The sequence below is a fragment of the Phalacrocorax aristotelis genome, chromosome 1, assembly GCF_949628215.1.
Source record: "Phalacrocorax aristotelis chromosome 1, bGulAri2.1, whole genome shotgun sequence".
Classification (NCBI taxonomy): Eukaryota; Metazoa; Chordata; class Aves; order Suliformes; family Phalacrocoracidae; genus Phalacrocorax; species Phalacrocorax aristotelis.
In genome coordinates this window covers 129782696-129809197 of record NC_134276.1, presented here as the reverse complement: position 1 = coordinate 129809197, position 26502 = coordinate 129782696, and the positions used below count along the sequence as shown (strand labels likewise).

Sequence of the window (26502 nt, the reverse complement as noted above, 5' to 3'; positions counted from 1 at the left end):
AAGAGCTTGAACCACATCAAAGCAGCTGTAGTTTTGTATGATCTTGGTTAGCAGTATGGCCAATTTACTGTAAAAGCTGTCTGATCAAACTTCTCAGCTTGTGTCACCTCACACACACAGAGGTAACAGATATCAGACTTCCAACTAATAGGTGATCCCTAGGATATGCCAACTTGGACACTGTGTTGTGTTCTGAGACTAACATGGCATTGAAGCTAAAGCAGCAAATCAGGATAAAGGAAGATCGTGTCAGTACAACCTGTAGAAGTGTATCAAGAAAAGCACAGGGAATGGGCCAGACAACTGCATGCTTTGGGTGGGAAGAAAGGAGGGGAGGAGAGAACCATTAAGACTCTATACTGCAAGGGTCCTAAGGAAAACAATTGCCATGAGGGAACAATTACTATACAGATGAGAATGAGAGCACCAGCAGAAGTGAGCGAAGAGACATTCTTTATTAGAAGTATGATATATGTACCAAAGCACCAAGCAGATCAAGAGATTCAGTAGACAAACTAGTAAGAACCAGCCTTGTCTGAGAGACAATCTCAACAGAGGCTTCAGTCAGGTCTTTTCAGAGAATTTCTAGACAGATCAGATCATGACCTGCATTGCTACACACTCCAACTTCAGTCACTGGAAAATGAGTTAACAGCCTCCAGTTCAAACCGTGTCTGGCAAATACATGTGTTATTCATTTAGTCGGCAACTTCTAAAAACTTATCGTCAAAAGCGGGCAACAGGAGAAAGGAGAAGGAGTGCAATTGCATTCTTCAAGCAAACACTTCCTCCTCTATCTTAGACTATAAAACTATACAGCTTCAAACTAATCCCTGTAATCAACTGCCCAGCCCTTTCCACTTTATTGGCTGCTTTGTGCAGTCAAAACCAAATTGCCAAAGGGACAGGGTCAATCATTTGTGCCGCATCTGCTCCAGGCAGTGATAGGACATAGGGTAGATATTTAGGGCTAGAACTAGTTAAATGCAGATTCAGAGCACTGAAAGCAGGAGTTGGGGAGGAGAAACAATCCCAGAATAAAAACCCGAGAATATGCAGAACAAGTTGCTTGGCCAGGTTAGTGCATGAAGGAGCAAGCCTTCTCTTTGCTCCTTGGGCTTTCGTAGAAGGGGAGGGCAGGCAGATGTGTGTGCGTGTGTGCATTTAGGAGGGGAATCAAAGTGAATAAAGCTACCAGTCATCTGGTAGGAGAGGGCAGGACTTCTTCTCCACAATCCTGAATTTGTGTTAGAAGGGAAGAGGAAACGGAACAGCATTCACAGGAACACAGGGTCATTCAGTCCAGTTCCTGCTATCACGGACAACAAAGATCTCATCTGAGTGAATGTCTAATCCATTCACTGCTCTCTAACAAACCAAAGGCCAGCAGAGAAAAAGACCAAATAGCCACAGCTGTAATTAAAAATTTTAGAGAAGATAATGGACCCTCAATTCAAACAACCCAATATGCCTGAGAAAGGGACACTGTGTAAGCACTGCTTTCTCCTGCCCTTGTGCATACTGTTTCTGAAAGATAGGCCAGCCCAAAAGTTTACCCTCCCTATGTACCATGCAAGGATCGAAGCATTAAAAATTTAGTTTCCTAGGAATTTTCAGCTTTTCTCTATGACATCTTCATGCCAACTTTATAACAGAGATGCACTGTGCCCAGCATCGTCATTATAGACACTAACTGAACATAACCCGTGATGTCTCCATTTTATAGATGGTAGCAGCAGTAGAGGGTTCAAGAAAGCAACAAACTTTGGTGAAAAAAAGTGACTTACACAGAGCCGGTGCCAATTTCAGCTGTAGTATTCAAAAGGTTCTGTCCTAATCACTGCATTGGTAGCGTGTGCATTGACAGGGCTTGCAGGGGCTTGAGAGGATTTTTCTCTGCTTCCTTTAATCAAACCTTCCAAAGTGAGTATTAAACAAACCAGAAAGAGTGCTTGACCCAAACAGAATAGGGCCTGTGCAAGTGCAAGACTCCCAGTGCTATTTAAGAACTAATATACAGCAGGATGGGTGTTTGGTACCCACTGCAAATGTATCCATGGGTCAGGATATACAACACAGCTGGTGAGATGCCTTGATGCAGGCTTAAAATTGCAGGAAAAACACCAATACATGAAGCACAAGCAGCCACTTCCATTGTTACAGAAAAACATGGGTGACTGCACAGCAGGAAAGCAGCACCATAAAGAAAAAAAAAAAGCAGCATTGCAGGCTCAGGCTGGCAGGGCAGATCTTTACAAACAGCAGCAGAGGCATGCCAAAGGATGGAGCCCCGCTGCCCTCCTGCCACACAAGGGAGCTCTGCGCTGACCCACACTTGGCTTCTTGGTGTAACTGTAGACATAATACTTCCTCTAACAGCTTCTACATTTACCTGAGCCCAGAGTTTGGAAGTTAGCACCTCATATTTGCAGAAGAGGAAGGAACTGTCAGTTAATTTCTAGGACTTGTGCAGAGGTAGTCTCTACTATATGGTGCACTCACCATCCAAAATGAGGTAGAGGATTTCTACCAAATCCAAGTGCTACTAATAGCTTTGGGAGGTGACAAAGCTTTACAGGAGCTCTTGGAAGAAGCAGCAGTCAATCAAGAGAGGAACTACCCTACACCAGACAACTTCCTTTATCCGTAATTTTTACTTGCACAAGGCACCTGAATGCTGCTTATGCTTGTTTCTGTGTCTATATTCAGCACACCCAGCAGACAGCTCCATCATGATGTTACCAAAGGCACTGCCTTGTCCTGGTATGTCTGGTAAGCAGAGCAGCTGGAAGACAGGTCAGGGATCAGGAGCCTCATACTGCCAGATGCAGGATCTGAGAGCTAACAACAATCCTAAAAAGATAATAAATAAAAAAAAAACAACAACCCACAATAGAGCACTCGAGTTTTGGGATCTGATCCATGGCTCAGTGTCTCAATCTTTATGGATCTGGTCCATAGCTGAATCAAAATAAAGCTGAACCAGATTTTTAATTGTTACTGAACCTGCAAACTTCCAAGTAATCCCATCTGCATGGATCAGTCAGCCTTCCCTTCAGCGAGCCCTCTGTAGTTTTGCCAAGCTACTGCATGGATTATACAAAGTGCAGAGAAATGAACAAAATTGCCCACTTTTAGCTCCAGAACAGATTGCAGGATTGTCATATCTTAGCTACCTTTCAGTAGCAGAAGTGTGGAAGGGAAAGTGAGATCAAAAGGAATGCTACAATTTTTCTGGAGCATATTACTTCCTCCCCAAGATGGAGGTAAATCTGATCAGTTCCATCTTTGTCATCTTTACTAGAAAAAGAAATGGCAAGAATAAGTCACCCAAGAACCACTTTTCCAAGTATGACATTATATTACATGCTGCTACCAAGTTTGATCAATAAGCTGAGGTTCCCCCAGCTTCCCTGCAGCAAGGATAGTTCATTGAAGGTACTCTTAATCAGGATTAGAGACCTTTATTCATCAAGACAAGAGAATTCAACTACAAGTATTTGTCTTGACTCTGTGTAACCAACAAGATGTGAGATGACAATGCTGCAAAAGGCAGAGCTGAGCCTCTCTCAGAAGTGCACTGCTTGGAAATAGTCTTGAGTCCAGTACAAGTGAGGTAACTTCTGTTAAATCTGAGCTTGGTGCAGTTCGGAAAAACTGAGTAATTTTGCCTGATAGCTGTTTGGCAGCTGGTAGGCAACGCTTACCACTGCCATCTCAACACCAGTACTGGCTGTTATTGGCAAGGGACAAGCACATTTCTCAAAAAGTCCCTGCTTTCATGGGGTGGCATTTTAGTTCCACATCTCCCATTTGATACCTTCCAGAGGTGTCTTCCTCTTGTCAGTGTGAAAAATTACTGACAGCAGAAGCATCACAACAAAGCAAAGATTAGAGCTACACTGACTAATAAAGAAAAAATCTCACAGCCACACGAACTACAGTCCTTCCCATGTGTAATTTGTGGCCTCTTTCCCCATTCTTGGTGTCTCACCCTGGTTTTCCTCATCTTGGCCCAACATAGAGTACAACACTATGGCTTGGTAGTCAAATAGGCTCCAGTTACAGCAAGATAAAGCCAGTTCCCAGACAAAGCACAGGCAAGCAGAGCTGCATTTAAGAGCAGCCCAAGTTAACACAACTCAGCTTCAAAAGAAAGGTGCATCAATGTAAAACAGCCCTTGGGTGCAGCAAATCATACTGCCATACCCAATGGCTGCTCACAGAAGCACTCCTTACCCTCATGTAGATGACAACCAAAACACTCTTTCAGGCTAGTAGTTCCCTGCAGTGTGTAGTTGAAACATAGTAGAGAAGGGACCAAATCTGAATGGCTAAGGGCGGAACTATGCTGAGCACATAACTAGACACATCTGAAAAACTGGCCCTTCAATCACGGTGAAACAGCAGGAAAAGTGAAAACTAAAGTAAAATCTTAAGTATCTCAAGTACCAGAAATAAGATTAAGGCTCACAAGAATTGGTAATAACAAGAACAAGATGGCCTTTGTCTCATAACTTCAGATCAAGGGATGAACAATACAAGTGATTTTGGATGCTGGTGGATGCTTCATATATTCTAATTACTAATTCTAGGAAGGCTGCTAATAAAAACACTTAGAGCTCAAAAGACTTCAAAATCCCTTATTTAAAGTTTCAGGAGATTCTAGAATGCACATATGACAGATTAATCAGAAAAGATACTTAACATGGTTGCACTTTTCTTTTGCAGTAAGCAATACAAGAGTAAAGGATAACATTTGCAGCCATCTGTGCCCAGGAAGCATGAACAGGGTTAGACTGTTGTTCTTAGCTCCTTGTTGGGGAAGAGTAAAATGCAACATAACACAAGGTCTGGTAATATTATCTATAATGTAGACCACCTGTCTCTAGTATGTACACTGGAAAATACTGATAGATTAAGTGCTCTGTCATCTGCTCAAGGGACTAGCTATTCAAGGAGAATCTTTAAATTACTTTTTTTTTGTGTTTCTTTTAAAGCGTATACAGAGGTATGAAAGCTCTGGTACCCGGCAGTTTAAAAAAACATAGAGCATTGATCCCTATTTCCCACAGTCACTTTTTTTTCAGATTCAGACAATATTTGTCACTGGACAGGGGACAGGAAATGCAGTCAAGCTATTTATCACCTAATTTCCAGATAATACAGACAAATGTTCAAATTCTGCCATTCCTGCCCAGATGTTTATGCAGAAGCCCTGAGAACAGGGACTATGTTTTTGTGCATTTGTGGAACACTTTAAAGAAGGGGTGTTAAGTACCAACTAGCGGTGCTGGGAACTCTCCCAGTACAATGTTAGTAACACCATCACAAACATTTTGCTATGCTAAACCGCCCCCCCACCCCAAGTGTTCCCAGTCTTTCAACATCAATCAGCACAACTGAAGCCAGTAGTAAATTGATTCTCACATTCCACTGGTGCCGGTTTTTGTTAGAAATGATTTGTGATAGATATGGTGGAATATATTGATTAGTACTGACAGTCCCAGTTTCCCAGGCGCTTTGTAGCACTGCCATTCCAAAATGACCTGCTTTCCACCTTGTCAATTTTCTTCCGCAGAGTCCGTTATAAATATCTATTCTATTATGAGAGCTTCAGCCCCCTCCAGAAAACAAAACAAAGGGGTCAGGCAAGTAAAAAAATCAGTACAATAAAATAGGCTTGCAGTGTTGCAAAAGAGCTTGTTTTTATTGAGAGATTTTGTGTCAGGGGAAGCAAAGGCACAAAATAAGTTAAACACATTATATGAATTCTATGAGTCAGAGGCAGTATCAGAGGTGTTACAAATCACCTGAAAGTTGGTTTACTAACACAGCGTAGCCTCTAGAAAAATCTTAAAACAAAAAATATATTTCAAATGACTAAAATAATTCAGAAATTAAGTGAGAATGTAAAGACTGCCAATATTAACTTTTGACTAAATTCACCTGGGCTTACCACCATCACCCTCTTAGAAGACAGATAACACTGGAAAATATGTAATATTACAGAATTATTTAAAACTCATTTATATTTTATAAATTAAGAACCTGATATTTACCTTTTGTACCTCCAGTGAAGTACAGTACATACAGGTAAGGCAGTATGCATAGGAAATACATTAAGAGAACAGAATAGATAAGTGCAATTATGCTGAATATTACAATATTTGTTATGGCCCCTCACCTACGGCAAAGAACATCTTAAGAAGATGGATCCAACAGCTGTTCACAGAACATATGAATATACCACCATAAAAGGTCTGTTGTGGAAAAGCTTATGCTGTCTTTAGTTGTGACTTCTCAGATCAAGTGTTTTAAAAACAGACTTTTCAGCAGCACAATTCTGAGTTAACAACAGCACACTAATACATTTAAAGAAGACAAAGTATTTCTGAAATATATCAGTCCTCATATTAACGTGGGAAGGCTCATAACACTCAGTATTCAAGTAATCCAAATCAAATATTTAAAAATACGCACACCAACTATACACAACTTGATTTTTATTTGAAGCAGTGAATCTATTCCCCTCTACTCCCACTTTCCTGTTACTCAACTCTCAACTGGCAAGGACTTTTGAATATTGGTTCAAATTCAACTGGCATAAGGAAGCAATAAAGTCCACATGATACAGAGACTATACAAAGATTTGTTTTCATGATGATGAAGGCTTGAACAGAAAGAAAGTAGTTTACCCCTTTGGCTGCTCCTCTGGTCAAGTGGAGATTGAAGTTGTGTCTTCTAAAATCAGCAGGGATGTAAGTGTAACCAGACACAGAACTTGGCCATAGGTGTCTCATTACATCCTTAGGAGTTTAATTGTCCTGACCTAAGACCACAGTAACACAGAAAGGGAATACAGTACCAACTACCACTCACAAAAACTGTCAGCCCAAACTATAAGGACTTGATTTACAAGAAAACCCTGTACAGACACATATTGAGCATAACTGTCAGGGTTTTGGCAGTAAGGGGGCTTCAGGGAGTCTTGTGTGGGAAGAAGCCAGGGACTGTCCCATGCTGGTCCCAGCCAGCTCAGAAATGGGCAGCACAGAAATCCCAGAATGGCCGAGGCTGGAAGGGAGCTCTGGAGGTCATCTTGTCCAACCCCCCTGCTCAAGCAGGCTTCCTAGGACTATGTCCAGATGGCTTTTGAATATCTTCATGCATGAAGACTCCACAACCTCTCCAGGCAACCCATACCAGTGCTCGGTCACCCTCACAGTAAAAAAGTGCTTCCCTATGTTGAGATGGATCCTCCTGTGTTTCAGTTAGTGTCCATTGCCTCTCAGGCACAGTGGGCACTTAAACACTGTCAGATGAGTTTCTGGCACTTCTGCAAAAGCATGTTTAAGAAAGGGCAAAAATGCCAAGAAAGAGAGATTACAGTGCTATAGCAGTAGGAGGAAAAAAAGGGTAAGAGCATGCCAGCACAAGAGGAGCAGAGAGGAGAGACAGCTGAGCAGGAGGAATGCCAATGGAAAATCATAGCCTGAGCAGAGGCTGAGAGTAAACTCAGCAAGAGCTACAACTCTAAAGGGACTGCAGCTGGTGAATAAACCCACACAAGAGCAGTTGAGTAAGAAACAAGGAGCAGTGAAAGAACAGCAAGCACAACAGACTGATCCCAGTCTCCTGTGCTGCCTATTGCCTTGCTGAAGGGACTGAGCATAACATGCAGCCAAGGAATTGGAGACCCCATGGGGTGGGGGATGGCATAGGGGAGAGAGGGAGGAGTGGTGTCTGGAAGAGAGGAGTAGTGTTTTCTCTCAGTGTTTTGTTTATTTTTTTCTTTCAATACCAGAACCAGTAACTAAAAGCTCTTTAATTAGCAATAAATTAAAACTCAACTCAAAACTTCTTATTGCCCCCACCAAAAAGTCATGCCCTCAACTGAGGTTAGGGTAAAATTAAGGGCTTTCTGACCCTTCTAAGAGCAAACATACACACTTAGAACATGGGTTCTCCTGTGTGTACATTATTCTGCTCCTTTAAAAGCGTAAGTCTTTTAACTAAATTTAAAAGGCCTTTAAGAAAAACTTAAAGACCACAAGCCTTCCTTCTGTTTGAAGTAATGGATTCCCACATAAATAAAAAAAGGAACTATTTTGCATTTTCCTAAAAATTAAATACAAAATTGACAAAAAAGCTCAACATAAAGAGGTAGCTTAAAAAAATCAAAATATTATTAGATTCAAGAAGGAAAAGTAGTGCAATAGAAGTCTCCATATGAAAAATATTCTTCCAATCTCTACATGACTTAAATTTAAACAAGAACAAAGTAAAGTTTGGGTTAGACTTTGAGGAGTGACAAGGATCAAGTACTCAAAACCAGTCCTTCAGAGGTGTACTTGAAATCACAGCAACCACAATAAATTCTTTTATCAAAATCACCCAGCAGTTGTCTGCTCTGTAACAATTTTTATCAGTGTGTGCAACACTGATTATTTTTTTTCCCCCCTACAAACTAACAACAGAAATGCTGGTCTCCCAATCATGTTTCCATCATTTAAAAACATTTTGTTTGAACACAGATGTGCCAGATACCTCTCATGGGACACCTTTAAGTAAATATAATTTTCAGTATTGGCAAAGGTTTTCTTACTGCCATACTCTTTGCCTGCCTCCTGATAAAGTAGGCATAACACAAGCACCTCAGATGTCTTGGTGGGAAGCAGCGACATGCATGCTAAAGAACTGTTTCCTCTACAACCCTTCTGTAAATGAGGGTGGGCAAATACTTATTTAAACATACTCCATTCTATAAGCTTGCTGTATATGAGAGGACCCTTACACCCCATGGTCCCGCTTCATCCTGCATACACACCGGAGAAAGCAGATTATTTCTTTGAAACCATTCTTATTAGGGCAGCCAGCTCTCACTGCACAAACTTTTAGCCACCTGCCTATTTACTGGCAAACAAGTAGCCATGATAGGGCTGACTTACAGTGAATTTTAGTTGTAATAGGGATTTAAAGTAAAGGCATTATTATTTACCAATGCCTCAGACAGACTGCATTTTCTAGAAATCTGTTAGATCCTGTGAAGCTCCAGGCAAGCTGTTATTAGCAATGCTAATTTGTAAGGCTGATGAATGAACTAACAAATTCCAATGTGCAGTTTTTCACCAGGTTTTATCAGTCTTAGAGTAAGCTTTGACATCTGCAACTCAGAAGCAAACAGGCTCTGCAGATTTCTAACAGCTACGTGGTACAAATTCTGCATGTTCTAAAAAACCTACACTTTATCTTAAATCCTTCATTTAATTTCTTTGGTTTCTCAGAAACAAAAGCTACTTAAGCAAACTCAGGAATGAAAGACAAGCAAACAAAGGTAACATTCTTTCTGTCCCCTAAAGCTCCGGAGATACTTGTAAATACCAGTTTTAGCAGGTTGCATGGAAGAATTCCAAATGAATGCAGCTACAACTAGTTTTGGACCATTGCTGTCCAGCAAAAACTGTCTTTGGCACTAGAGTAATCCAATTCTATGATGTTACTTTACACACAGTCCCATATCAAGTTGATTGGGGAAATTAAAGATGACTTTTATAAAACAGGCACTTCTAATTAGAACAGAAAAACCTGCTCCCCATTAGGCAATACAGGAGCTTTTTTCACAATGACAGAAACAGCAAGTAGTACCAAAAGTAAGATGAGAGAGTTCCCTAAATTCATACTGTCAGGGTGAATGGTTTACACAGCTCTATTAGACTGAAATAACGGTAGCACCTGGAAAATCTGAAGGCTACAATAGACTGGACAAGACATTAAAAATATATAGCATGGAAAAATTCTGTATAAATTTGTTCACCCTCCAATCCTACATTTCAATCTGTCACATAGGTTCTCTTATGTAGGTATGTTTTTTTCACTTAATACATCTTGTAGTAAGATACAAGCAATGAGACTCAAAATACAGTATACCCTAAGCCTGTTTGGTAAACAGTTGAATATAGACATTTCTGACACAGGCATTAAGTATGTCAGGCCAGACTAACTTCTATCATGAAGTGACAGCACCGCTCTTGGGCTCTTCTGACATATTTACTGCAAGGCTCACAACTTGAATGCACAGATGCCTAGATTCAGCTGTGACAAAGAGCACAGTCAAAGAAGCTCTAACAGGGTGGGAAAAAGCATACATAGAACGCCATCCTTCAGCTAAAACAGAATACTACTAAACAAATCTGCATTTGGTGATTGTGCAGAAGACTCAGGAACAAGAGTTTTAGCTCAAATGTTTATTAACACATTCCAAGAAGAGTTTGTTTCTCACTTTCTCCTTTTCCTCAGTACAACAAAAACATTCTCTTGTGAACTGCTTTTATATGCTCAGGTGAAATAGGCTGGAAAACTAACAGCTCAGCTGCATTCCCCATGGTTCTGCAGAGGATATTCTGCTAACCTCAGTACATCCATACTGTCTGGAAACCCTCACATGGCTTGCGCACTGTGAGCAGAGGAGCACATGGCTGCAATCCTTAAAGCCTCGACGGTAACAAAGGTGGTCACTAGCTACAACCTGCTCCACATTAATTAGGCGTCTCTGGACATGTTCTTCACCCAGAACCCTGACCTGAACACCAAGTCACCTGTGACCCTCCTTTAACACATGGCTTCTAAGTTTCTGGTCTGTCAGGGAGTCTCTGAACAGCACTTTCCCAATCCCTAAATGGAAAGCTTTGTTTTCAGGGGACATAGTTTTAAAAAGAGACTTGTCAAATCGCTTCCCTATTCTATTCTTTTCAGCCTATCAAAAATAGACAGGATAGTAAAATCCTTTTAGAAGGCTGAAGTATCACTTCACAAGAAGTTGTGTGACAAAAATGCATCAAATAATTCTAATCTTCCTACCTTTCTAAAGGGAAGCTGGCAAATAAAGCAAAAGTCTTTATTTTTATATAAAAGTCTTTTTATTTTTATATAAAAAAATCCTCCAAAAGAGGACTCTACAAATTTTAATGATTTTAGTGACATGACATTTAACAGAAAAGCTGAGTCCAAGAATGAAGCATGCCACATTTTATATTGATTAAAAGAAATGTTTCATCACTAAAGCATTAGTACTGAACAAAAGCTGGCATTGAAAAGGAAATTAGGAAACTGGTGTTCTCAACAGGACATCCTGGAACCAATGCTAGTTCTGAAAGAAGAATCTTCCAAGTCAACACAAGCACCAAGAAGGGTATTTCCACCCAATGTCTACTATCTTGTGTTTTCACTTGCCCTAAAGTGTTTCTGTTGAATCCTCTATTCTTTCGACTCCCTCCAGCTAATTCTCCTTCATGCTGTCTCATATGACCTATCACTCTCCTTCACTCCTAGCTGTATTAAAGTATCACTTGTGAGGTCCCCATATATCAGAATCCCAAACATCCATCACCTGAGACAGTATAAGATCTGACTAATCAGCCCCTCTCATCCCTAGCATAATCCCAGAGTGAGCCAGCTGAAAAAAGTAAGAGCTACAAACCCAAAGGAATCCAGGGAAGGAATTCTCATCTTGGGCATAGGTACCTAGTTCCTGCACAGCACAAACCAGTTACAAGTGCAGGCTGCTTAGTATACAAAGCTACTCTAGTAAAAAAAAAATGTGGGATAAGGTTGTCACACTTCACTCAACTATAGCAAGGATATTGGGTCTCAGACTCTTAGCATTACAGTATGTCATGAACTATGATATATCTAGTACTGTATCAGCCTCTGCTCTCCAGTAGCTCCTTTGGGAAAATTTACTGCCCGAACACTGAGATTTATTAATTGGGCCTATGCAGACCGCTTACACACAACTTCAGAGACACAAGTTCTCTCTGACCTTCTGATTTGGGCTTTCAGGTAACATGGTTGTGAGACCCACAACAGCAGGTACTGTTCTAGCGAAGAACTACTGCTTAGCAGTAACGCTCTATCTAGATACAGAAAATGCTGACCACATAGGCTACAAAGCACTCTGCAGCATCTCTCCCCAGTGATTGCTACATATAGCACAAGTGTCTCAATATTATAAAGCATTTCACTCTATGAGTAAGAAAAAAGTGGTCCTACAGGTTTCTGTACCAAAAGGCCAGTTCTTATAAAACAAACCTCTCTGAAAAGAACCTTAATGCACCTAAGATATTTGGACCTCAGAACACAAAGCAGTAGAGCAAGTAATTGTAAGAAGCCTGATAGTACATTGCTGAGCTTCTCCTGGAGGGATTCCCTCCTATAAAATTTCTGAATTAACTGTCCAAGGAAAGTAACAACAGAGAGTTCCTATGGCTCACACAAAAATGATGCTGCCCTTTAAAATTCCAAAGGTGCAAACATGGGACACATTTAAGGCTAAAAGAAGAGCAACCTTTATGGAAAAAAATACTGATGTTTTCTTCATTCATTTTTGCAATTTTACATATGTATACTTATAATATCAAAGTGCATGAGTGGAGAGGTAAGTTTAGTTATAAATTGAGTACTGTCACAAAAGTCTGCTCAGATCCTGCAAAGAGTGACCTCTTCCACCTGAAGCATTATAGCACCCTACTGTTCTAATGAAAATTATGTTGAGGTGTCCCATGGCATGACCAGGCTGGCCAGTAACAGATAATGTCAGTAAAACTATGGAGGCAGGAAGGATAACAAGTTCCTGTCTGCCTCTCAGGTGACATACTCTACCTACCATCCAAAGGGGGACAGAGGCAGCAAACACCTAAAAAAACCTGTTGGGTCTTGGCAGCATGTTAATACCACCAGGCTTATCACTGTTTGCTTCTAAGCCAGCAGGTTTTATTTATTTAGAAGCCATCAGCAACAAAGTAATTTTTCCAGCTGTCTATAATTCAAACCATGAACACAAAACTAAAAAAAATTCTTTAAACAAGTAGATTCAACCTTTCCAAGTATTTCTAAGTAACTTATTTGATGCAATTTTCTTGCATACAAAAGGGCCAAATGAGGCAGAAAGAGTATCCAGCTGGGTTTGAAAGTCCCCTGCCACATCTACAACACTATTCAACAACCCAGAAAAAACAAAGTGAAGATGGCAGGCTAGAATTCTACTGAAGCTCATAACAGGCAAAAATCACAATACTGACACATTGTCCATAGGGAATGAAGTTCCCAACTTTGCTTACAGTCAGTGCCTGGATCAAGCTCGGGCCAAGTGGGAATACTGCACACATGAACCTGCAGTCTCTGGGCTGCCCTCTGCAGCAACCAGGGTAGCTGTACTTTGCTCAGCATTACAGTTCCCAGTGAACAAAGTTCAAGCAGCTAGCTGCAAACTTCAGATGCTGTTTACTTTCACTTCCTTTCAGAGTGAAGGAGCTGCCCAGTTTAAATCAGAAACTATTCAGCAGTCAGCTTTTTTATTTAATTTTTTTTCAATACAATAATTTTAGTCTAACATCCACAAAAATGGCTAGGAAGCTTGACGATATATTTGCTGCCGTTGTGTGGCCCTTTGCTAGGAACTCCAAGTATAAAGACTAACAAACATTCTATGGAAATCAATCTTAATAAACAGAAACCCACAGGTTAGAGGATGAAGATGACAATGTAATCAAGAGAACTGAATCCTTGTAAGGCCTCATCTATATTTCGTATGTTCATATCTTGAGGTTTCATATTCCTCTAATGAAGCACGTACAGAAAGTTCAGTGTAAACAGGAGAGGGAAGTTGTCTTCCTCAAAAAGGTCGAATAACCAAGTGCTTAAGCAAGCACCTGGTTAAGAAACAATGTCAAGTAACCAAATGCTGTCTCAAAGAGTTTTGCCCACCCCCTTTTTTGTTTTTTAAATTAGACCTTTTCTACACACAAGAATTTAAAATAAATACTAGCAGCTTCCTGGCAACAGCAACCCATAATTCCTCTTACCACTTCAGAGTTAAGTTTCTTCCAGAAATAAAGACACAGATAGGTCCACAAAAAAGTGAGCTATATATTCTGACACACACCTCACACCTACAGTATGTGATAAATACCTCACTTATGTCCCACCCATGAAATTACATCCTTCACAGAATTATTTCACCAGAGAGAGAACTTGTTGAACTTCAATATTTATGGCAACGTGAGGACAAGGTAAAAGTAGGCAAAGCTATAAAACAGCAGTGCTGAGATGTGGGGAACATGTGGCAAATGTATGCATAAGACAGCCCAAGAAAACGCTTGGTGGATGAAAAGAAAAAAAAAAAAAATCAGTAGTCCTTCATGTATGCAGGCATTATGGTTGCTCTTTTCTGTAGTATTTCCTCTCAACCTTCCATTATCACGAAGTTAATGCACAGCTCATGACTGACCAGCTGCACTCTAACTCCACACAGGTGTCTGTGTGCAGAGAGAGAAACTGTATGTTCATAGTTGCCTCTACCCTATTCAATAAGCAGAAGCCCTTTTAACATACAGTTTCAGGAATTTGTTCTCAGTAGAGTAGCACAGAGCACATTCTGTGACCACTTATGCTCTGCAGAAAACAAACAGTGGATGTTTCCAAGTTCATCAGTTTATACTGAATCAAAACCAACCACCTTGAAAATAAAATAACAAACATGTCCATTGATGACCTGTCCAAATCTGTCTAAGCCTAGGTAATTTCCTAGGCTTCAGAAATACATGATCCCACCCTCACTGTCTCACCTAGCTTCAAATGCAGTCTGTGTGCTGTCATTCTGAACTACAAGAATTCAAACGGGCTGTCTCATACGGAGAGCATCAGTGGTGTAATTAGTCTGAGCAGCACTCAAACCCCTCTCCTAGTCAGGAAAAACACAGGCACTTGCCCAATTACATTCCCTGACAGGCAAGGTCCTCAGTACTCGTCTTATACCTGGACTGACTGGACAAGTAAGAAAAGGCATAAAATAGGCCAGTGTTTCTTCTCTTCATTACTTGATCATATGAGTCTCTTCATCAGCATCATAAAACTCCTCATCTTCACTTCCACTCCCTGCAGAACTGTCTTTGTCCCCAGACTAGAAACAAAAAGGAAGTCATTGGTTAGTGCAGAAGCCACTAAATCAATCTCCAAATATGTAAGCATGAACCATTATACCTCTGTTGGAACACTGGCAGCAAAAAAAGAAAGAAGAGAAAAGACAGGTCAAATCTCTGTATTAAAATCTCATAAAAGACATTATGTGAATTAAGATTTCTTTGTGTCCTTGGTTCTTCAGAATCCCCTTAGAAGATACTGGCTTCTAGTGGATGGACTTCCTCTGCTCCACCAGAACACTAGAATATATGTAGGACAGAGACCAGCTAGAATGGTTCTGAAGTGATAATCTACTCATCATTCTTAATTGAAGTCTAAGGTCCCTACTCCGTGGTGAGCTACTGGAAAAAGAGGCTCAGAACACACAGATTACTTGATTAGGTAAAAGCTTCTCAATCCTGAATTATTATTTCCTCCATGTGTAGTACGGGCATTTTCCTGTGCAAGTTTAATTAAAAAGATCCCCCTACAATACTAACTAAAGGTGTTAAAGAAAAGGGAAAAAACATGCCTCCTACTTATGTTCAGCAAGTAAACTCCCTATTATAGGCTTACTCCAGCCAGAGTCCTTTTAACAACATAATTTATATCATATACGCAAACTAAAGTCAGCTATTACAACTAATTGATTTTTCTTTGGCCAGCGGAGCATTTTTCCATGGACCTGATACAAATTCTTCCAGTTAAAAAGACTCTCTTGCTAGTATAAACTCCATCTAGTTTGAGTATTTAGGGTTTTTTTTTCCCCAGTATGCTTCTATATACCCTTCTAGGCAGGCAGAAGTCTGCCTAGTCATATGCAAAGAAGGGTAAGAGAGATGGTGAAAAAGAGAAATGGAAATCATGTTCCTGACTGACAGTACCACACAAGCAAAATCTGTAGCTTTAGATTTGTCTTCAGAGGTTTTTGCTACAGCAATATGCGCTAACTGCACAGGAGTTTCTAACAGTTTGAGCACTAAGATCTGTCAGAAGATATAAAGGGAATCATGTTATGCTTTTTTTCTGTATTTCTAAAGTTATTTGAGGAAAGTCAGGCTATCACTGGATGCTGTCCAAATTGAATATCATTCATGTATGTTAACGGGGACAAAACCTCCATTCTGGGCAACCAGAAAGCATGTTATCCTGAAAGTGGTAGAAAAGGACAATGAGTTCCACAGGGGGAATTCAGGGTATGCCAAATAAATTCTACATCTTTCTTACAGCAGCTTCATAAGACCTCTCCATGGCCTTGTCAAACAGGGTTAATGTTTAACAGCTTTCCATTTTATCAGCGCTTTCTTTGTAAGCTTTAAAATAAAGCTCCTAGTGTGTCACAGACATTCCAGATATAACATCACTGAAGTTATATGATTACTTCAGGCCTGAACCAACAACTTATTTTTCATCTGGATTCAATAATTCTAATTCAACTGGGGAAAGCGTTCCTGAAGAACGTTCACAACTTCCCCCCCAGCCCTTTTGTGGCTCCAGTTCAGGTTGGGATTTTTAAGAAGCCTGCAGAAGTGCAAGCAGGGAAGATTTAAACTTGAGAAGACTACTTGACATAAGTGAACAAAGTTCTGCAAATACTGACAGACAGACAATACTTGTCACCCCAAAGGGCAATACTGACTTTACTTGGTTAGAAAAGAAAATAAAAATGTGACCTTCCCTCCCTTTTGTTAGTAAGCTTTCTGCACGTTTAAGATGCAGTAATGATGTAACTACCAAAACAACAGCTGGTGTAAACCTGATGTAAATGTATATGATAGATTTGTGCAGCCAGCAAGAATGTGGTGCCATAACACATTATGCAGTATGGTTAAAAATGTTTACAAAATGTGCATGTAAAGTAGCTAAAGTATAAAATTAATTGTTACAGGGCTGCCTCTTTCAAGCTTTCTTCAAGGGTGCTTTTGTCACTACACTGTGCCGTCCTGTCAAGAATTATTACAGCTAAAATTGGTAAACAACGCAACGTGTTGAGGCTTTGAAAGGAAGCAACTGTCTGATGCTAGAAATAAATGTTACTCTGCCTCCTGATTTCTGAGAAAATAAGTTTATCACCACCTGTGAATCTCAGACTGCTTGACCAAAAATTATTCAAATCAAATTAAAAGGTGTTATGAGGATCCTGTTGCATCTCAGCCTAATGGGACAACTAATATTTTTTGTTATGAGTTGCCCTTCAGGTCTTCTGAACAGTTATTCAATATTTATTAGACCATTGATACTTAACATTTCGGGACCAGGAGTTAAACATTCAAACCTTACCCAAATTCAGACACCCACTTCTAGCTCTCTAGCTACTTCTCTCTAATCCCACACCATTCACTGAGGAGCAGTTGTGTAAAAAACCTCCACATGACTGGAAGATGTACACATCAAGAGGTGTCCGGGAGTTTGACAAAATGAAGTATAAAGTGATATTAAAAAAAAAAACAAACAATGTTCAAGGAAACCTCACTGAAAAACATCCTGCTGCCACATTTATTTATGTTTATGCCTGGGAGTTTTGTAGTTTTAACGTTTTCGGTTTCCCAGAATCAACAGCGGTACAGATCTCAGAGGTTAGTCTAGCTTTAACTGAATTAAATATTCTCTAGGGTAGACCTAACAATTGACGCTGCAGAACAGCCAGTGCAGGTCAGGGCAGAAGTACGGTGTGCGGCCTTTGAGAAAAGCCCTTCACAAACAGGCTTCTGTTTTCTTTAACGTCTCAGACTTCTCAAACTTCAAAGGTCAGCCTCGCACAAAGCACACTGCAGCAATCTGTCTTAGAGATTAGAGAGGCACAAACACCATCAAGTCCTTTATCCCAAAGGAAAAGATTGTAAGCTTTTGGCCTTGAAGGGATGAATTAACCCAGCTATGTTTCAGCCTGCATTTCCAGACATTTCAGACATGATGGTAAGGTTACTAATCTTCTGTATCTCCTTGGGGCTTATCCTCCACAGGCCAAGAATCACTGATCTATTTAGAGTGGCATATTCAAGCTGACAGCTGAAATAAACACAACAGAAAAGTACTAGGGGAAAAAAAAAGTTATATACCTGTGAGCCATCTAGGGCTTGCAATGACATAGCTTCATCACCCAGCCTCCAGTACGAGCATACCTGCAGGTCTGAAATAGTTTCTAGCAAAGGGCTGTTTAAGGTCTCTGGCAACAATAAACTTAAGAGCCCAGACAAAAGACCAGTTGCTCCAAACACAATGTAAGGCAGAGACCACTGTACAGATTTCTGGAAGAAAGGACAGAGAGTTAGGTTGAGATTGGTTCCCTCTAGTTCATACTGCATGTTAAAGCACTTAACCTTTACAACCATTCCATCTGGCAAGTGTTTGTGTTCATATTTAGCATAAAAGTTACCAATCCTACTGGGGTTTTTTAACCAATACTGTCATTTGTACCTTTTCAATTCTATTAGATCCACACAGATTTTGGGATGGACTTTAAAAGAAATGCCTGCCTAATTTATACTCAATTCTTGCCCATAATATATGTACTGTTTAACAAACTCAGTATCACTTTGTAGTAGGGAAGAGATCACAGACATGCTGGTTGAAAGAGATCTCTTGAGGTCATCCAAGTCAAACGTCTACTCTAAACACAACTACAGCCAACACTAGACCAGGTCAATCATAGCTTTGCGTAACCAAGTATTGAAAAAACTCCAAGGATGGCGATTCCCCCTCCGAGTACACTGTTCCACAGCTGCATTACGCCTCAAGAAGAGTGTTTTCCAAATTTCCTATCTAACCCCCAAGCCAAAACTTGTGGCCATCGACCCCTGCTGAACTATTCCACACTGCTGGGAAGATCAGTGTTGCAATATTCCCTCAAGCTTTCATCTGAAGTCATGTGCTCTAGGCCCCTGACCATCTTAGTTACCCTCCACTGAACCCTCCCCAGATTTTTCAACATACCTCTAGAACTGGGAGGGAACTTAATCTGTGGGTCACATACTGAATTGGACCTGATGTAGCTCAGTATGAATTTTGCCTGTTTGTGATGAGAGAATGCTGCTAGCTCCCGTTTAACTTGTCATCCATTGTTGTACCCAGATCTCTTCCAGCAACGCTACTATTCAGCCAGTACTGACCATGTAATTAGTCCATGTCAGAAAGATAATTTTATCTTGTTGGCCTCCATGGGATTTCTATTGGTCCAAAAGGTCCCACTGGACTCAAGACCTACCATTTGGTGTGCCAATCACTCCTTATTTTGTATCCTCTACAAATTATAAGGAGGCTATATTCTGTGTTATCCTCCACTTGTCACCAGCCACCAAATATTGAGCCTCTTACTAGCCCTTTGAGCCCTGTGGTGCATGCAACATTCAAATCTAATATTCCTTTCATCCAGGACACGCCCCCTCAGCTTCCAAACAAGAACACTGAAGGACAGTGTCAAAAGCCTTACAAAAGCCTTTCCTGCTCTCCTCCCTTTCCTCATCCATATTACTGTCTGTGATGAAATGGCTGACTATCAAATCAAACTAGCCGAGAATGAATTGTCCTTAGTAAACGCATGTTCACTGATCCTGATTAGCTTCTTGGCCTTCACATGCTCAGAAACAGACTCTGAGAAGTCATGTCCCATGATCTTCCCAGAGACAGAGTTTGGGCTGCTCGGCCTGTAACTCCCTGGATGCACTTTCTGATCTTAAAGATGCACATAGCATTAACTTCCCCCCACCGCTCCCCGCAGTTACCAGTGACCTTTCTCTACAACAAATGGTTTATCACAGATCGTGGACACTTGCCTCACTATCACAGCCAGCTCTTTTACCACCTCCTATAGAATCCTATCCCATGGAATGGAAAGTTTTCAGCTTTATGTGTTCTTGAACCTATTGGTCCTCCACTGTTTGCTGGCCCTCTGCTTCCTCAAATGTGCTGATATGCACAGAGTCTTAGGGTCAGGCTTTGCCTATGAAGACTAAAGCAAAAGTGTTAAGTATTTCAGCTTATTCTATCTCATCCACCAACAGGACATCCATCCCATTCAACAACAGGCTAAACATTTTCTCTAGATATCCTTTAGCCAATGGAACCCCTATTTATGTTTCTTGCTAGTTTTAGGTTCAGCTGAGCTTTGGCCTTCCTGTCATCACCCCTGACAGCCCAAGCAATATTTATACTCCTCTGATGCCTGTCCCTGTTTTCACATGGCTTATTACAGCAACACTACACTGGGGAAAGGTGTGTGCAAAAATACGAGTCACCTACAATATAGCACCAAAATGTACACATTCACTTTCAGGCAACCAGTAAAGCAGGCTCATTTAAAAAAAGAAAGAAGCAAGAGTTTAGCTCTTTGTTTCAAAAACCTTACACTGTACCATAAAGAGCAGTTCTTAATTGATAAAATAGCTTGCTATGATCAAATACAAAAGCAACATTTCATCTCTTATCTCGGCTATTAACTTTTCCCATTCTCACCCTTTTTATAAGATCCCCAGACAAAAGACTGCAAATGCGTTAAAATAGTTGAAGAAATTCCAAAACACAGAAATATTTAATTCTTTCCTCAAATCAATGTTCATTTGTAATTTAAACAGAGCTGTTTTCACTTTCATGGGACCCCTTCAAACATGATGTTCCAAGATTTGTGTGTCCTGTAGTGCCAAATCTCCGCTAGACAGAACGTAATGGATGCCCCAACTGCTACATAAAAGCTGCCTGTTAAATCTACCTGGGAGACCTGCACCAGTCTTGGCTTTGCCTGTTGTAGCCCAGAGGTGCTTGCACTCTCACCTACCCAATGTTTCATTCTACAGATTAAAAGGCGCACTGTGCTCATCTGCCCATTTTCTAGCCCTCTGCCTGACATAACAAGATGGCAAATAGCAGAGAGAAAAGTTATTCCAGATGAATTCTGTCACATTAAAGGAACTGTGACTTGACCTCTGCAAGCAGTCTGTGTGAAAAACTGGCACACTTTTACCTGCATACACACAAGACTACAAACATAGAGGAAAATAACTATATCATCCCCATGTTTTGTTCTTCAGAGTTTTGCTTTGTCTTGACAGGCTGCTGTGGGGTTTGTACTCAAAAAGCCTTGCTGGAATATCAGGTCTCCACATCTCATCTTGATTCATTGAAATATAAACTACTTTGCTGATAAGTATAATCCATAGATATTCAATGAAGTACATTGATGGTAAAACTAATTTATTCTCAGAAACATGAATTATTGAGCCCATATGCTTTACCTTGATGCAGTAGATCTTTTAACTATGTGCATTTTTTGCTGTTGGTCTCCTGGGATTTAAAATTGGGCATCACCTCCTTGGTAATTTGAAATTAGTAGCTTGTGGACTTTAGCAATTTAAGTCCCAAAATTCTTACAGAGCTAAACACCTTTTGAACATTGAGTTTTTGTCTAATCACACAGATTACATCCCAACACCTTTGGCCTACCACAATACTGTGATGACATGCAATTTACAAATCAATTTATACACATAATTTATCCAATACATTCCCACCTCTGTAAGCCTCTGATACCTCAGAGCCACAATACAAAAATATGCATAACAGTGAGAATTTCAAACAAACCAATGAAGGGACGAAAGGAGCAATGATTCCACCAACACGGGAAAACATGGAACAGGCACCCATTCCAACATTCCTAAGAAGAAAACAAAAATTCATTAATCAGTAACATTTGCATAGGAGAAATTATGACTTCTGAAAAGTGCCATTTAGCAAGGAAAAGAAAAAAATCCTAGTCATGACCCTGACCACATTAGCTGACAAAGAAAAGTCAAGTTTAACTGAAAGCATCCCAAGACAGGAACGAAAACATAGGCTTTGTGCTTAAAGAGAAGCAAAAATCCGCTGCACATTCAGAATTCTAACATACACACACCTAGAGAGAGGCAAAAAAAGTGCAATTTCAGTTAATGCATCTTGTATCTGCCTGAAACTTTGGCTAAATTCCTTTATCCAAATCCTATTTATCAGCATATTTGCCCAACAATGAAAAACACTACAGTATAGTTTCATCGGTGGCTGATCATAAAAAATAATACCTGGTTAAATTAGCTATTAAAAATTGTGCCCATATGATAAGTGCTTTTGTCTGCTCTGTCAGCACAAGCACAGGGTACTTCTGCCTCTAGTAACTGAAGCCTTACCGTTGCTTACATATGGCCTCAAGTTACTTTTACAAAGCTTACTGACCAGTCATCTTCAGTGTTCCTAGTTAAGTAAGTATGAATGTTTACTAGAGTTGTGTGGTTTATAAAGGACTGAAAAAGTTTGATATCAAAGAATTATCAGTAATACTATTGTTATCCTCATTAATGGAGAGAAGGATGCCAGCATACCAAGCAGCCAAAGGACTATTTTACTATTACATAAATAATATGGTTAGTCTGAAGAGAACACTGGAAATTTGAGGGAAGAGGAAGTGACAAAAGGATAAGGGAAGAAATTTAGCATATAAAACTACAGATAATCATTACATGTAACTGAATCTCAATTGGAAGATTATAGTTAATACAAAAAAGTAATAGAGAAGTAAAAGGTGATCAGGCAAGAGACCAGAAAAATGAAGACCTTAAAAATTAACTTGTGTTACCTGATCACTGTGGGATAAAGTTCTGATGTGTAGATGTAGACAATGTTAAATGCAGCACTGATTGTCAATTTCCCCAGCAACGACAGAGAGCGACTATTCACTACTGCAAACACTCCAGTATCTGAAAGAGAAAATGTGACCCTCGTAAGGCTTTCAAGCACTCAAATACATCTCCATAATCATTTCAATCCCACAATAGTATGGAGTGAAAAAGAACCTACTGAAGAATCTGCTCAAAAGCCAAGTGTTTTTCTGTTAGAGGACAGCATTTGTCAGAGGTGATCTGTACCTTCAGGAGAACTCTCAAAACTCAAGAGAATCTAAGGAGCCTTCTTTTAGGCTGCAATAACAGAAATCATCCAACATAATTTATATTCTGTATCTACAGATTTATTACCTTTCTTTACCTATGCAATCAAATTTGTACAAAGAAGAAAACTCTCCATGCAATACACTGAAAAAAATAACTGAGAAAATGGATTTTAAATTCATGGCAGACTTCCTACTAGCCCAAAATTGTTCACAGAATGGTAGGGGTTGGAAGGGACCTCTGGAGATCATCATCTCCTCCAATCCCCCGCCTGAGCAGGGACACCCAGAGCAGGGGGCACAGGACCATGTCCAGGCAGGTTTTGCATATATCCAGAGAGGGACACTCCACAACCTCCCTGGGGAGCCTGTTCCACTGCTCTGTCACCCTCACAGTAAAGAGGGTTTTCCTCATATTTAACTGGCGCTTCTTGTGTTCCAGTTTGTGCCCATTGCCCCTTCTCCTGTCGTTGGGCACCACTGAAGAGAGTCCGGTCCCATCCTCCTGGCACTTGCCCTTTAGAGAGTTACAAGCATTGATAAGATCTCCCTCAGTCTTCTCCAGGCTGAACAAACCCAGGTCTCTCAGACTTTCCTCATAAGAGAGATGCTCCAGTCCCCTGATCAAATCTGTAGCTCTTCCCTGGACCCTCTCCAGTAGTTCCATCTTTCCTCACCTGGGGAGCCCAGGACTGGATGCAGTACTCCAGGTGTGGCTTCACTAGGGCAGAGTAGAGAGGGAGGATAACCTCTCTCAATCTACTGGCCACACTCCTTTTTTATGCACCCCATGATACCTTTGGCCTTCTTGGCCACAAGGTCACAGTGCTGGCTTGTGGTCAACTTGCTGTTCACCAGCATTCCCAGGTCCTTCTCAACAGAGCTGCTTTCCAGCAGGTCAACCCCCAACCTGTACTGGCGCACGGGTTGTTCGTCCCCAGGTAGAGGACCCTGCATTTGCTCTAGTTGAATTTCATCAGGTTCCCCTTGGCCCAGCTCTCCAGCCCATCCAGGTCTCACTGAATGGCAGTACAGCTTCCGGCGTATCAGCCGCTCCTCCCAGCTTGGTATCATCAGCGAACTTGCTGAGGGTACACTCTGTCCCTTTGTCCAGGTCATTGATGAATATGCTGAACAGGACTGGACCCAGCACAGACCCCTGGGGAACACCATTAGTGACAGGCCTCCAGCCAGACTCTGCCTCATTGATCACAACCCTCTGAGCTCTGTTGTTGAGCCAGTTCTCAGTCCAACTCACTGTCCTCTCATCTAATCCATGCTTCCTAAGCTTGTCCGTGAGAATGTTACGGGAGACAGTGTCAAAAGCCTTGCTGAAGTTGAAGTAAACAACATCCACTGCTCACCCTTCACCTACCCAGCCTGTCATGCCATCACAGAAGGCTATCAGGTTGGTCAAGCATGATCTCCCCTTGGTGAATCCATGTTGACTACTTCTGATAACCCTTTTTTCCTCTATGCCTGGAGATGACCTCCAGAGTGAACTGTTCCATCACCTTTCCAGGGATGGAGGTGAGGCTGACTGGCCTATAGTTTCCTGGGTCCTCCTTCTTGCCATGTTTGAAGACTGGAGTGACACTGGCTACCCTCCAGTCCTTGGGCACCTCTCCTCTCCTCCATGACTTCTCAAAGATGGAGTGTGTCTTAGCAACAGCATCCACCAGCTCCCTCAGCACTCGTGGGTGTATCCCATCAGGGCCCATGGATTTGTAAGGATCCAGTTTGCCTAAGTGATCTCTAACCCAATCCTCCTCAACCAAGGGGAAGTCTTCCTTTCTCCAGATTTTCTCTCATTCTATTAAATATAATCCAATAGAAAGACTGGGTTACATGACTGAACAGCCCCAGAGACTACAGAATGGAACTATTGCTCAATACCAGAAAAAACAGAAACTGACTTTTCCTTTCCTTGTCCTCAGTCTTACAATAAATGACACCTTTAAATCATTAAAATCCTGTATTAAGGCTCTAGTAGAACATAAAATTTTAGAAATTTAGATAAAAATCCTATAAATATAGTAAAAGCTGAAAATAAAACTCAACATTTTGAGTTTGCCACTAAGGAAATACTAAACTAGTTCTGTGTGTAAGTTGAAGAAAAGAATAATGGATACATTTGTCAAAAGTGAGCAAGTTGTTTTAGTAACAAGAACCCTATTCAGTGTCAATTCCATAGTACAATAACATGCTTCTACCATTATTACTTTGGAAGAAAAGCAAAAGACAAGAAGCTGCTGTGAAGAACTACACCAAATATGCCATTCAGCTCAGTTTTGTCAGAATGGCCTATGTTTATTCACTTACACCAGGCACAACGGAACACGCATTAAATGCCTACCAAAGAAGGCTACAGCATAAGCCATTACTGCTTTGAACAAGTGACACTCAGTAGAGACAGGTGCTTGTTTCTGTCCAGTCATCCATTTCACTTCCTAAGGTACTTTGCTCCTGGCTGACTTTGGCAGTTCAGCACACAGCTGATTCCCTGGTGTCTTGTGGTTCTATCTTCTGAAAGTCTTTCTTTTCCCATGTTATACTTGGACTGATATGCAAACACTACCTGATGACTGGTCCCAGCCTAACCAGAATATCTCTGAGTGTCTGGGCTCTAGCATCTGGAATACTTCCCGAAACTTTTTTTTAAAAGGGGTGCAACTGAAGTTTTACCTGTTAGATTCATTGCCATCTAGAGCAACTTATGCATACTATCATCATAAATGTTCAATCTTTTTGAATCATGCTTCAAATGCTTGAAGCATTTTCTCTCCTCATGACAGGTGTTATACATGCACAAAACTTACAAGCTGAGATTAATTTATGTACTAGTTTTCAAAGGAAAAATTCTTCATTGTGCAGTTGTTTCTATCATTTTGAAAAACATCCAAAAATGAAGAAATGAACATTAGTGTGCCTTTACAAAGAACATATTTCATTTCACATTTTTTCAAGACCCCTTGCTTCAGAAAATTTTCAGAATGCTCTCTGAACTATAAGTTATGTGGCCACATTACTAAGACCATAATCACAGTCTTGAACATTACAGAGCAGTGAGGAAAAGATGGAAACTTGCCCCAAGATTAAATTCTTAGGACCTTTTGTCATTGGACTTTCACTTGGAGATATACATACCAGTTGCATAGGTACTACTTACACTGACCTATCATTTGACTAGTGGAGATGCCCCAAAAAACATAATTCTTTGGGATTAAGTCAGAAACACTGGAAAGGAGCGACAAGATCAAAAGTAAAGGGCAGAATCCAAAATTTTCTAAACAAACTTTCCTTAAGGTCTTAGGAAGGTTGCTGCTTATCCTTTTTGTGAGTTAGCTTCTCTGGCTTCAAAAATTAAGACTTGCATGTGGTATGAGCCTAATCTGCTGGCAACTACCAAATTCTTAGGCCGTAGAATGCTGTGTTTAGAACTTATCACACAATCCAGAAACAAAAGAAAATATTTACCTTTCTTTTTAGGAAGAAACATGACAATAAGACAAGCCAATCCTCCCAGGAACAGAAATGCACTCAAAGTTCGCTTCCGACCAAACCTGATGTGCAAGGATAACAAAGCTTTATTCTGCATTAGATCTGTAGTTTGCAGAGCAATGAGTCCTCTAAAT

At 40.6% G+C, this 26502-nt stretch overlaps 1 protein-coding gene across 1 annotated transcript in view; it reads right to left on the bottom strand.

Moving 5' to 3' along the window:
• Positions 1–5683: 5683 nt before the first annotated feature.
• SLC22A15 (solute carrier family 22 member 15) overlaps positions 5684–26502 on the bottom strand; it is a 43896-nt gene continuing 23077 nt past the window's right edge. Inside the window, exons 8-12 of the mRNA XM_075106944.1 lie at positions 26345–26430; positions 22559–22679; positions 21532–21604; positions 18018–18206; positions 5684–14959 (exon numbers count right to left, since the gene is read on the bottom strand). Coding sequence (XP_074963045.1) covers positions 14873–14959; positions 18018–18206; positions 21532–21604; positions 22559–22679; positions 26345–26430 — 556 coding nt within the window. The 3' untranslated portion in view covers positions 5684–14872. The remainder of the gene's footprint in view (positions 14960–18017; positions 18207–21531; positions 21605–22558; positions 22680–26344; positions 26431–26502) is intronic.